The sequence below is a fragment of the Pogona vitticeps genome, chromosome 8 (genome assembly GCF_051106095.1).
Source record: "Pogona vitticeps strain Pit_001003342236 chromosome 8, PviZW2.1, whole genome shotgun sequence".
Lineage (NCBI taxonomy): Eukaryota > Metazoa > Chordata > Lepidosauria > Squamata > Agamidae > Pogona > Pogona vitticeps.
Window position 1 is genome coordinate 16,955,586 of NC_135790.1, and position 13,555 is coordinate 16,969,140.

The window sequence follows — 13,555 nt, forward strand, 5'->3', positions numbered from 1 at the left end:
TGACAGAACTACACAACTTTAATGTTGACAATGAAGAAATTTGAATTGTTAGATTTTGTACATCTTGGTTCAATCATCGGTCCAAACAGAGATTGCAGCCAAGAAATCAGAAGAACTGAGACTCAGAAAGGCAGCAATCATGGCAACAGAAAAGATCCTCACGTGTAGGGATGTGTCACTTAAGACCAAGATCCACACTATTGAATTCCCGATCACCATGTGTAAGCATGAAAGCTGGACAGTGAAGAAAGGGGGGTGGGGAAATGATTCATTTGAAATATGGTGCTGGAGGAGAGCCTTCTGGATACCCTGGGCTCCCAGAAAGGCATGTGGGTTCTAGAGGAAATCAAGCCTGAACTATCTCTGGTGGCAAAAATCACAAAGGTGAGACTGTCGTACTTTGAGCATATGTTGAGAAGGAAAGATTCTCTAGAAAATACGATGCTAGGAAAAGATGAAGGTAGCAGGAAAAAGGGAAGCAAATACGAGATGGGTTGATTCCATAAAAGCCACCATAGGTTTGAGTTTACAAAAACTGAGCAGGGCTGTTGAGGACAAGGGCATCTTGAAGATCACTCGTTCATAAGGTCGCCATAAAACAGAAGTGACTTGATGGTATGCAACAACGAATGTTGAGTGTATAGCAGACCTCACTACATGGAACTCTTTAACTGTGGTTTCATCCAAATATGACATTTGTTCCATGAAACTCACTTAATTGCTCCCTGAAAGTCTGTGGGTTTTTTTCCTGTGCTTTACAAACATCATCATGCCTTATACTGAAATGAAGTAGAGGGTCTGAGTAGATGTGTGGATCTTTTCCTCCTCCCTCTACTGTTTTCCCCCCTTTGTGGCCCCAGTTCCTCCAGGCCAAAAAGCACCTCTCTCTTTAAAAAGACCCAGCGCGTCTATGCTATAGCTGGTGGCAAGGGTTCATGCGGTGCTGTGGCACTCCCCAGAAGACCCCCCAAAAAGTTTAAAAGTGAGGAGGTGACAAGTGGGGGGCAGCAAGGTGGGGAGCAGGGAAACCAGAAATGGGCAGTGCATGGTGGAGCAGAGAAAAAAACAAGACAGGAAAAGGAGGTACTGTAGTGGGAAGCTTCCTTACTAACCAATCTCACCACAGGGAGCATCAGAAGTGGCAACTGAGGCCCAGAGAGAAGCGACAGGAGGGGATTGGTTCATAGACTAGGGCACAATGAGACCAAGGTTGCATTAGGACACAAACCCCAGAATTTCTGGTAGAAAGAGAATGAAAAATAGCGGCAATTGTAAGAACAAATGCCATATTTGGTGAAGCATTGTATCTTTCTTTAAAAACCCCAAACTAAAAACCTGCTCTCTTTCGGTTGCATCCACTCTTCAAAAATAGGTTATGCATTTAAGCTGATAAATATATTTTGGGTTCAGTTTCAGATGCCTCCGTTTCGAACCCACAGCATGCCACTATCCCGCACGGCTTGCTGAATCTCTCAACCATCTCCTTTATTTTCAGATCCTAGATACAAGCCGCGCCACCACTCCCTAGTCCTGCGCTTTGAGCTGCCGGAGGCCCAAAGATTCTTCAGAGAGAGGGCTGCTGGATTCTAGGGGAAGTGGATCTCTCGATTTCATGCCTGGTCACCACAGGGACCAAAGTCAAGGGAAAACATCTTCCTCAACCAAGGAAGCAGTGTCTCTGTTCACAGTTCTCCTTCCAACTTGGGTATCTCCAGATTCAGACGCTTTAGGGACAGATTGAAGAAACGTGGAGGCTTGCAGACCAAGTTGATTTTCTTCTCTTCGCTGCCATTTAACTCAGGGAGGCTGAGTTTGTAGGCGTGTAGATGCAGTGGGAGATGACGGGCTTTAGCTTGTACCAAACCCAATTTTTTTAATGCACCGGGAGGAAGTTTCTGAAAAAGACCACCAGAAAAGTGACTTATTAGGTAGCAACAGCCAACTGCAATTTCAGCTCACATTTATAAAAACCTAAAGCAAACTAACCATTACCATTAACTATCACAAGCAAGGCCAGGGTTATTTTATATAAATAAAAATTTCTCCAGTCATGTTTTGTAATACAACACACATAGAAAAAGATATACAGGATAGATGCTCCATTGTCACCTGTATGGATGTAAACAATGCCATGTATGTCCCGATGCACACACTGAAAACACTGCAGGTTGGAGAAAGATTTATGAAACTAATTAAAGCAATATATACGGAGCAAAAGGCAAAAGTAAAAATTAATGGCGAACTATCAAAAGAAATCCAAATACAGAAAGGTACTAGACAGGGGTGCCCACTCTCCCCACTCCTGTTTATTTTGACTCTGGAAACACTAAACGAACAAATTAGAAATAAAAAAGAATTGAAAGGATTAAAAGTGAAAGGTCAAGTCTACAAACTCCAGGCCTTTGCGGATGATTTAGTTATCATATTGGAAGAACCATTGGATTCAATAGAAGACCTGATGACAACGTTAAAAATTTTTGGTGACATGGCAGGAATGAGAATAAACCAAAAAAAGACTAAATTACTTACCAAAAACATGAGAGAACATGAAAGACAAGAGCTAATAGAGAAGACGAACTTTCAAGAGGAGAAGAAAATTCGATATTTAGGAATACAAATTACAAAGAAGACAAGTACATTATTCAAAGATAACTACATGAAACTAATGAAGGAGATACAGAACAATTTGGAGAAATGGGACAAATTACAACTATTGTTGTTGGGAAGAATTGCAGCAATTAAAATGACTACTTTACCAAAAATCCTATTCTTATTTCAGTCAATCCCTATAATATTAAAACAGTCATTTTTCAAAGAATTTAATAAGATAATCATGAGATTTATATGGCAAGGTAAAAAACCAAGAATTAAAATTAAGGCAATGCAAGATGCTAAACAGAGGGGTGGCTTTGGTCTTCCTGACTGGGTTCTGTATTATAGAGCTTGTATTCTAGATTGGATAAAAGAATGAATAACTCTAGAAAACGATAGATTACTTAGCTTGGAAGGACATGATTTGCAATTAGGCTGGCATGCCTATTTATGGTATAAAAAGGACAAAGAACAAAAATTTTTTAATTCACATATGATAAGAAGAGCTTTACTGGGAATGTGGAGAAAAATTGTACAACAAATTTATTATAAAATACCTGTATGGGTGTCACCGTTAGAGGCCTTTATCCAACCCAGTCTTATGACAAAAACAAACTTTTTAAAATATCAAGATCTATTAAAAAAGGATGGTGAACTAAAGTCTAAAGAAGAGCTAGAGTCACAGAATATATATATAGAGTGGTGGCCTAGAGCACAGCTAGAATATAGATATACAAAAGATAAAATAGAAGGCTTCTACTTAGAGCAAACGATTTTTGACAAACTTTTATTAGGTTCAAAAGAACAAACTGTTAAGAAAATGTATAATTATATGTTGGAAATTAAGATGCAAGATGAAATGGTTAAGGAATGTATGATTAAGTGGGCACAAAATATAGGGCATAATACTGATATTGCTCAATGGCTGAAAATATGGCAAAATAATATAAAGCTTACAAGATCGGTGAACTTTAAAGAGAATATATATAAGATGTTTTATAGATGGCACATGACCCCAGAAAAATTGTCAAAGATGTATACAGATGTATCAAATAAGTGTTGGAAATGTGAATCACAAGTGGGAAGCTATTATCATATGTGGTGGTCATGTGGAGTAGCGAAACAATATTGGAAAAGAGTGCATGTAATGTTGGAACAAATATTGCTCTGTAAAGTGCCATTAACCCCAGAACTGTTTTTATTGAGTATGATACCTGAAAATATAGATAAGTCAAAGAATTATATAGTTATATACATAGTTACAGCAGCTAGAATTTTATATGCTAAAAATTGGAAAAGATCAACGGTACCGAAACAAGAAGATCTTATTGAAAAGATACGGGAAATAGCCGAAATGGACATTTTATCAGAAGTCATGAAGGACTATCCCTTGCAAAAGGCAACAGAAAGATGGGATCTATTTAACAAGTGGACAGAATCAACAGGCAGCTTGTGAACAGTACATATTGAAAGGAGAACTGAATCTAGAAGGCAGAAAAGAGTAAATAGAATAATTTAAAATCTTGATATGGCAATAGGTACAGAATGGATGAAGTATGTTATTGTCTCCCCTCTTCCTCATCAATCCCAATTCCCTTTTCCTTTCTGTTATCCCTTATAAAAAATAAAAAGTAAAAAAAAAAAAACAATGCCATGTATGTCCCCCAAAACCCAATCAAACAAAAAGCAGTTGGAAAACAATTGTCCCAACTAATAAAATGCTTTTTGCCCCTGAAGTATTATTTGCTCCCACATATTGGAATAAAAGGTGGGCCATGCCATTCTTCAGCCAGCCATTGGGTGCAGTGAAGCACAAGCGATGTGCTCCCAATATCAGCCGGTCGGTCATTTTCAAGGGAAATCAGGATTTCTTCCACTGGAGTGATTACTGGAACTAACCCACAATACAATATTAAACCAGTTTTATTCCACTTTTTGGCTCTCGGTTTTTGGGCAGACCACACTTGATTCTGCACACACAAACATACTTTGGACATGGGACTTTTTGTAACCCAACACTTTAGGATTTTGTGGGAAATCCCCAGCAAGACGAGGCTTGTTTGCTTTATAATTCTAGTGCATGGAGGTTAAGAGAAAATGGTCCACTCTCAAAGCACATTCTGCTGATCAGCTAGGTGGGAAATTCTTTGATTAGCAACGGTATCATGGATACCGGTCATTGATCCATGATTAGCACCTAATCATGGATCAATGACAGGCATGCCAATCCTAACTCCAAGCATGCATGGCCTGCACTGAAAGACGGGCACAAAAAGCACCTTTCACTGAAGGTCCACACCACACTCACCCATTCATTCCACTAGACCCCCCCCTCTTACCTGTGGTGCTAGCTTGTTCCAGTGAGAGTACTTGTGGTCCCCAAGAATCGGGCAGCCCAAGCCATAGGCCAAATGAACTCTGAGTTGATGCTTCACTCCTAAATAACAGGGAAAGGCCAAGCATGAATGGAAAACAAATACAGTCATACCAAGCAAAATAAGTATATCTATTTGTATATTCTTAGTAATTCCCTGGCCAAAATGATTCCATAATGCAGCTTGCCTATATTTACTTATTTATCATGTTTATACCCTGCTTTGCCGCTAAAAGACAGCACTTACAGTGACTTAGAAGCTTCTTAAAAGAATAAGACCAGATAAAATCACATGTAGCTAAAAATTTAAAAAAACATAAATACCCTATTGTAAAAGTATTAAAATCAAGCAAGTAGATTAAAAGCAAACACAACTAACAAAGGACACTGTTAAAACAATACTCTGTGGCAGGTTAAACATTACACACCATTCTAAAAAGAAGTGTTTTTACTCCCTTCATAAAAGTCAGTCACTTGGAAGGAAGTGAATTCCACAGGCTGGGAGCCACACAAGAGAAAGTTTTCTCCTATTTGTTTTTGACAGGCCTCAGAAATTGCTGACATTTTTAAAGGGTCACTCTTGAAGATCAGAAAGACTCTATGAGCCGGACAGGTTCGTAACAAAACAGACGATCTGTTGGTTAAACACGTGAATCTTGATTCACTAGATACCAACTCTAGCACAGTAAAACAAGCAGCAACAGGGAAAAGGAAAACGTTACTGCAAGCCCTGCCGGAAGATAAGCTACTGTGGTATAGTGGGTAGAATGCTAGGTTTATACTCAGGCTCAAATTCCCACAGGCCATGAAACTTCTTGGCTAACTCTGGGCCAGGCACACACTCTCAGTCTGATTTCACAGGACTGTTCTGAAGATAAAGCAGGGAAAGGAAAGAGAGCTATGTACATCATTGGGAGCTCACCATAGGCAAGGCGTGATATAAATACATGTATCTGGAAGCTGAGTGATGGCAACTTGACTTCTTTCTTGTTAGAAGTCATTTCTCTACTCAGCCAAGTACTAATCCACGTAGCGAAACATTTCCACCTAACAAGAAAGAAGCCCAGTTGCCATGACTCAACTTCCAGATAACCACACCTGGAGGACTGAGAATTTTCAGATAAATAGATATATGTTCACCAAATTTCATCTACGTTCATCAGTCCAGAATGCAGAGCAAATGTATCAGCTGAGAAAAACCCACCAGGTTTCACAATTCTCAGTTAAGGTTTTCGTATTTGCCATGATCCCTGGACCCTGGCTCTTTGATAGAGCGACCTCTCCCATGCTCTGTGTGGGAGTACCAGAAGAAGCAGGAGGAAAAAATGCTATGAGTGCTGGCTGGGATCCTTCCAATCCCAACAGGTCTTCTGCTTGCAAGGGTTGCATGATCCAGGGGTCCAACACTTAGAATGTCTATACTATAGGCTGCCAACAGCAACAACTGATCTCAATACAGTGGTGCCTCGCTTAACGAGCGCAACGTTTAACGACGAATCCGCATAGCAATCTGTTTTTTCAGATCGCTAATGCGATCGCATTGCGATGTTTTCAATGGCAAAACATCACATTGGGATGTTTTTTTAAACAGCTGATCGGCGGTTCCAAAATGGTCGCCGGACGCCCAAAATGGCCACTGCAACCATTTTCGCGCCCTGCCCTCGCTTACCGAGGGCGCAAAAATGGCAGCGCTATGGAGGAACTTCGCTGAACGGTGAGTTTGGGGCCCCAGAGGAGTTTAATGCGTTCCTAAGGGGTTTTTTGATCCGTTTAGCGATGTTTATGCATAGCGACGATTAATCCGGAACGGATTAACATCGCTATGCGGGGCACCACTGTATTACCAATCCGTTAGCTTAATCAAGGTAGTACTACACTTCTCCTCTCTGGCACCATCCAAACACCAGCATGAAAGGATTTCAAAAGATTATTTTTAAAAACTAGGAAAAGTAGGAAAATAGAAGGATAATTCAAAAATTAGGAAAACAGTTCCAGCTCCAAGGAACAGTAAATACAGGATACAAAACATCAAAAAATACACATCAAAATTTAATAAACTTCGGCCTATCTCATACCTAAATAGAGTGATGGAGTGAAACTGAGGGACACTTTCTGTGTTCCCCCAACACCAGTTCTTACTCAGCGTGCAGAGGTCTAGTCATGAGAAGCACTGCAACCTGGAAAGCACTGCTTCTTCAAGCTGTGCTATGTCTCAGAGGGTTCAAATTGTAATCTCCCCTTTATACAGATGAATCCCTCATTGACACCTGGGGTGACCATTACTTAATTACTCTTAATCCTCTTTGGTCATTCATATATATTTCCCAACCATTTTCAAAATCTGCATACCCTCCCTATGATGAGCAGCTCCCTTACTCACAGATAGAACAAGTTGGTCACTTTAATATACAAAAGATATACACAAAAGATATAGATGTGTTATGCTCCTCTCTGAAGTCTTCTTGATCTCAAGTCTTCTTTGAAATAACACAGAGATGGGAGGCACAGGAATGGAAAATAGGGGAAAAAGATACCAACTAGCTGTCATCCAGGCAGATAGAAACGTCCATGAGATGGATTTCATTTTCCTGTTTCTTAATCTTGTCACAGTGTTCATTACTGACATAAATACTGCAGAAGTTAAAGAGCACAACGAGAGGCACCCAGGAACCGTTTTATGTATTGTCTTACCTGTGATGGGTTGCAGTTCGATGAGGGTTCCAGAGGCCAAGTTGCTGAGTGTACGGTATCGGGTCACTGCCATCTGGGAGTCTCTGTCCTGGGGGACTCTGGACATCTTTCCATCTTGAAAGGAAAGATGATACTTGGGAGCAAGGGTCATCTGGGTCAAAGAGAAACAACAAGATGTATCACAGCATATAGGTGCACAAATAACACAAAAGTGAAGGAAGCGAATAGACAACATACAATTGAGGACTGCATTTTTCTCAGCAGGCAGAAGAAATCAGGCCAGTCTAAACAAGCCCTTGCCCAAGCTTCGCTGTACTGTCTCTGCCATTTCATTAATGTCAGTGAGATTTGTTAAAACAAGAGCACAAACGTGCTGGCTTCAGGCATCAAAGCCAATACAAAAGGAAAACAGAAGACTTTGATACAGGTATCCTTATGGGATGCTGATGCCAGTCCATTTTGAGCACAATCATATTATAACAAGTGTGGTGAAATACTGTCCATAAAGTGACAGAGCTTAATGTAACCTTTTATTCAAGGTTTCTGAATTGGTGAAATCCTTTTAGTTATATATTGTATTGGATTTCCTGGGTGCTAAGTTTAACAAACTCACTTTATTGATACAGCAGAAAACATCAGGATATTCTCTTGTGGGATAGAGTATCTGGAGCAGGCAAAACGGTACTGGATGGAAGTAAACTTACTTTAAAGTGTAACTGGCCCCTCTCTACTTCCTTCTCCACAATTGGAATGTCCACTATCCCCTCTGCTGGTTCTGGTTGTCCAATGCAGATTGCCCTGTCAAGACAACAGCGATGAACAGTGCAGCCCTTCATTTCTCTACTCCTTGCCAGAAAGAGAAATAAGGGGGTCCAAATCAAGCCTGAACTATATCTGGAGGCAAAAACGATGAAACTGAGGCCGCCACACTTTGGACACACCATGAGAAAGCAAGATGTACAAGAAAAGACAGTAACGCTGGAAAAGATTGAAGGAAGCAGAAAAAAAGGAAGACCAAATACTGTACAAGATGGATTGACTTGACAAAGGAAATCACAGGCTTGAGTTTAAAAGAGCTGAGCAGGGCTGCTGAGGACAGAACATTTGGAGATTATTCCCAGGGTCATGGGACGCTGGAGGCAACCTGACATGCAACAACATAATCATCCTTGTAAAAAGGTGATCTCCCAACTGCTTCTGCAGCATAGTTAAATGTATACAGCAAGAGATAGATAGATAGATAGATAGATAGATAGATAGATAGATAGATAGAGAGAGAGAGAGAGAGAGAGAGAGAGAGAGAGAGATTCTAGAAAGCTACACATTCTTCATTAGAGATGGGATTTTTCCAATGCTCATTATTTATTTAAAATATTTTTACCTTGCCTTCCCTTCCTCCTCAAAAAGGACTCAAGGCAGCTTACAATAATTAAAGTTGCAAACGACGAACATTAGGCTGTATAGAGGGCACCCTTAACAAGATCACAACTCCCATGAACCTTTGGGCGTCCCAGAAAGCCTTGGGATTCCCACAGCAAACTTGTGAACTTGCTTTTCAAAGCAAAAGTGACCTGGGAAGAGCATGAAGGTAAGAAGGGCTGCTTTACAGCTCATTTTCGGGGCTCTCACTCCCAAGAATTCTGCCAGGGGAGGGGGTGAGTTTTCTGGGTGAATTCTAGGAATGAGAGTCCTAAAAAGCCATCCTGGTTCTTCAACCTGTGCTTATAGGAAGTCCAAGCTTCTCAGGAAGTGGTAATAAAATAAAACAACTGAGTGCCAGTAGTTATCCCATACCAGTATTTCTTCTCCACTTTTCGGGTTCTGAAAAATTCATGGATCTGATGTGCCACCTCCTCATTTCGTGCCAGTACCATCACTCCAGTTGTTTCTTTGTCCAGCCGATGACACAGGTGAAGAGGTTCAGCTTTCATGCCAAACAGCATCTTTGCCAGTATAGGCAGAACATCTGTAATGCACATCTTTACCTTTGGACCACCTGTGAGGAAAGCAGAAACAGTCTTGACCTTTCAAAGATATCTCCTCCTGCTGAGTAGCTACACTCCTAGAGCTATGAAAAGCTTGAACTACTACAAACCAGAAAGGAAAATGTTCCTGCTGTATCCCTTTTTGCATATATTCCTTACCTACATAAGAAACGTACATCTCTATTGCAATGATTGTGTAATTATGATATTGTATGTTGTGTGATTAGGCACCAGCCCGGATAATTGTGAAAAGCAGTCTTGCTGCAGGCCACAGATGATCAAGACAGCTTGCTGAGATAGCAGTCATAGCTGGAGAAACTAAAAAAAATGTTCTTTTTAAAGTCTCTTGCCAAGCAGAAAAGGAAATATGGGGGAATAATAACACCAATCTTTTGGTGTAGCATACTGTGGGTTAAATCCCAGAGTTAATCCCAAATAAAGTTGACCCACTGAATAAACAGAACTCATTTACAGATCATATAATGACCCTCATTCATTTGTGCACATCCAATAAATTGTCCTTAGGGCTGCTGCTGCTGCAATGTCTATCTTTCCACATGAAGACTAATAATAAGGAAGCACGCAGATAAAAAGCATGCATGCGCACGCAGACACTTTATTTTAAAGACTAGTCTATGTAGCACATACAACACAGAACGGAATAAATCTCTGCACGTAAATATTTGTAACTTGCATGGTCATACATATACCCTGAAATTTATTATGCTGGATCAGACTATACGACCACGTGATCAAGCATTCTGGGAAGCCTATAAGCAAAGCAAGAGGGAGTGAACCACACGGCTGTATGTATCTGATGATCAGATATACTGCCACTGATTATCAGCAGATCTCAGTTCTGCAGGTACAATGAACATTTAATAAAAGAGTAATTTTGGTCATTAACAGGATCCGTTAGTAGAAGCCAATTAAAATGATTTCAAGTTAAGGTTAAGAAAAAACAGACATTTTATTTCTCTCACCATGAACAGGGAGGCCATAAGGTTTGTTAATCACCACAATCTCTGTATTCTGGAAGACGATTCCTTGTTTGAGTGCTTTGGCCAACACATTAGGATGAACCCGCTGCAACTGTTGAGTGAACTGCTTGAGTTCCCTCACACGTTTCTTCACTGGGTCTTCAGGAACCTTTGAGAAACCAATTAGAAACAGATAGAGTTAGTTTGCCTTGGTACATATAGTCATCGTTGTACAGCTCTTGCAACCACAACGGACGAAAAATGCACACCCAAAAATACTTACAGAAAAAAATGTAAATAATAAGAAAATATTTTTTTCTAAAAAGAAGACACCATGAGTTCCAACTGAGTTCCCTGAATTATAAAAGCCTCAACAGAAAGCAAAGGCACAGCCATCACAATTGAAAGATATTTTGATTATGTCAACAAAAGTATGCTAGACGTTAACATGGCAAAATCATACAGGTTTTTCGCTTATAAAAATGAAAGAGACTGCTCAATCATGCTCTCATTGACTGCATTCCCACTCAAAATCACATCCCTTTATGTAAGGTACCTTCCTCTCTAGACAGAAATGCATCAATGTGGAAAGGATTATTTTACCAGGGAAAGGGAAAAGCAGCCTCTCCTTTGACCTTTTACTCAAAGTGACCCTGCTGCAGAGGTAGAAATTCTCTGGGGGGCTGTTATGGGTCATAGAATTTTGTTTTCTGTGTGTGTCTGAGTGCCCTTCCTACCCAACTGAAGTTCTTCACCAAAACATATGTTTAACTTTTTTTGTCCAAAATGACAATTTATCCTCTTGGGAGCCCACGGGAACAGAAATTTGCCTTAAAACAAGGCACTCTTTTACTTTCCTTCGAACTCTTATCTACCAATGTGCCAGGCATGTCAGAATGCCACCACCTCACCTATGCACTACACTCATAGAATCCAGGCACAGAGATCTTGCAATGCTGACTTAGCCCTATCTAACATTTTCACGTTGAGTATATAAATCTGAAGAGAATCACCTGTGCTGAGTGTGCAGACGTTGGGGTTGATGACAAAACTGGCTAAAATGAACTCTCATTCAAGTATCATGCAGGTCCTTGCCATACATTGTAACTTAGGTGGCACCACTGGATGCCAAATCTTCCTCTACACAGCATGGTTCTGTGCATTATTTGCCCTTTTTCTTTCACTGATAAGAAATTCTCAGTCTGATTTTTTAAATGTTTTGGATTTTCCCAGAAACCACAGCTAGTACATCAAATGGTCAGAGATTATCCGAACAAAAAATGTTTAACAGATGAAAAGTTGAGAACTATTAGTGAAAATCTACCTTATAATTAGATAGAGATTAGATAATTAGAGAGTGAAAATCTGGGTGGAACAATACAACGCAGAAATAGGCAATACCTTTTTAACCACTAAGAATTCAATCTCCTCCCTCATGCAAGCATCAGTATCTTGTCAACAGTGGAGAAAACTGAGTCCCCAAAGTACATTAGAAAAAGTGCAGACTGCACTGGAGTACAGGCATATCCATGTGGGAGGGCATATGCATAATACCTGGGTTTCTTTGCTGGAAGAACTAGGGTGTGATATCCAATCAACAGCTACTTGTTTGAAAACACCACTAATGCAGACTGTGCTTTTAAAAACTTACCTCTAAGAAACAAGCCTAGGACAATAATCTGTCATGAACTTCTGGGACTCTAATTCCTCTGCACTATTGACAAGACACCAATGCATGTCCGAGAATGTGGGCTTTGATGCACAAAAGCTATCGGATTGTTTGATTTGTTTCGTGGTCTAATAAAGTTGCCACCTACTCCTGCGCTGCACTGTGTAAGGCCCAGGTGACACTCTTTGATTATATTGGCTGGAACAAGGCAAAGACCACAAAGGATAACATGCTAGCTAACAGCCATTAAAGCGATTATAACAAGGCTCTAGTAGTGAGGTGCGTGCGGAAAATCTCTGGCAAAACACCCCATGATCAAAAAGAAAATTATTTTTGAAGAGAAAAACTATGGCATTCTAGAGTGATATATCTGTCAGAAGCTGCAGATCAAGCATGATGGATCTTTAGACTTCCATATATTTCAGACAATGCACATGTAGAAGCAGGTAAGACTTTTATTCGACCACTGGAAAAAAAAAATCAAGGGACATAAATTCTAAGATGTTAAATGTATTCTCAAAGGCTTTCAAAGCTGGGACCCAATGGTTGTTTGTGGGTTTTCCAGGCTGTTTGGCCGTACTCTTGAGGTTTTTCTTTCCTTGTTACTTGAGAAGGCGTTCGTTTGTTTACACACACACACACACACACACAGTCATAAATGTTTGCCTTCCATGAACAACAGCCATGCCATGAAACTTTGGGAAACCGCCTGATAAAAATGAAATATGTTACCATCAAAAACTAGATCGCCACCTGATTTTAAAAGTGGTCCAATAAAGCTATCTTCCGCTTCTCTGTGTTTGTGTGTTTTAATTTCAGACTTCACTGTTCATAAATCTCAACGAGCATAACCACTTAGAGAAGCTACGGTCCAACTTTACATTGCAATATTCCGCATACAGCCAGGAAATTGAATAAGCACATGACAAACCAGACCTTTTTAAAGGGGCTCTATTGCACAAGGCATACTGGGAAATGGAGTCCTACTCGTGATGCATGCCGGGATATGAAGTCTTTCTCTCCTCCACCCCAACCAGGCAGACCTAACGGCCTCACCTCGTTTTGAGGCTTTCGCTGCTGCTCCTTCTGAGTCCGTATTTTCTTCGCCAGCTCCTCGGCGGTGAGAGGGGTGGTCAAAGCCTGGCTCAGAGAAAAAGCCCGCGAGGCTGGCCTCATAGCGAACGCCACGAAACTGCGGGGACACCCTCTGCGCGCCGCCATTTTCTGTGGCGCTTCTCAATGTGAAACCAGGAGGAGGCGTGGC

The 13,555-nt window shown here is 40.6% G+C and overlaps 1 protein-coding gene across 1 annotated transcript; it reads right to left on the reverse strand.

Moving 5' to 3' along the window:
- RPUSD4 (RNA pseudouridine synthase D4) lies at positions 1-13,551 on the reverse strand. Its single transcript, XM_020811549.3, has 7 exons — positions 13,348-13,551; positions 10,626-10,791; positions 9,452-9,653; positions 8,362-8,455; positions 7,658-7,808; positions 4,932-5,029; positions 1-1,895 (listed from the first exon to the last, which is right to left on the reverse strand). Exons 1-7 carry the CDS (start codon positions 13,510-13,512, stop codon positions 1,683-1,685), a joined length of 1,089 nt encoding a protein of 362 aa, XP_020667208.3. The 5' UTR covers positions 13,513-13,551; the 3' UTR covers positions 1-1,682.
- Between the last annotated feature and the right edge of the window lie 4 nt (positions 13,552-13,555).

What these genes read in the sequence shown, in the direction of transcription:
- RPUSD4 (XM_020811549.3), bottom strand. Translation starts at nt 13,512, where the DNA reads ATGGCGGCGCGCAGAGGGTGTCCCCGCAGTTTCGTGGCGTTCGCTATG. An exon ending in AGCGAAAGCCTCAAAACGAG is followed by an intron (nt 10,792 to 13,347) that starts GTGAGGCCGTTA and finishes GGTTTCTCAAAG; the next exon opens with GTTCCTGAAGACCCAGTGAA. An exon ending in GGGGCCAGTTACACTTTAAA is followed by an intron (nt 7,809 to 8,361) that starts GTAAGTTTACTT and finishes TCTTTGACCCAG; the next exon opens with ATGACCCTTGCTCCCAAGTA.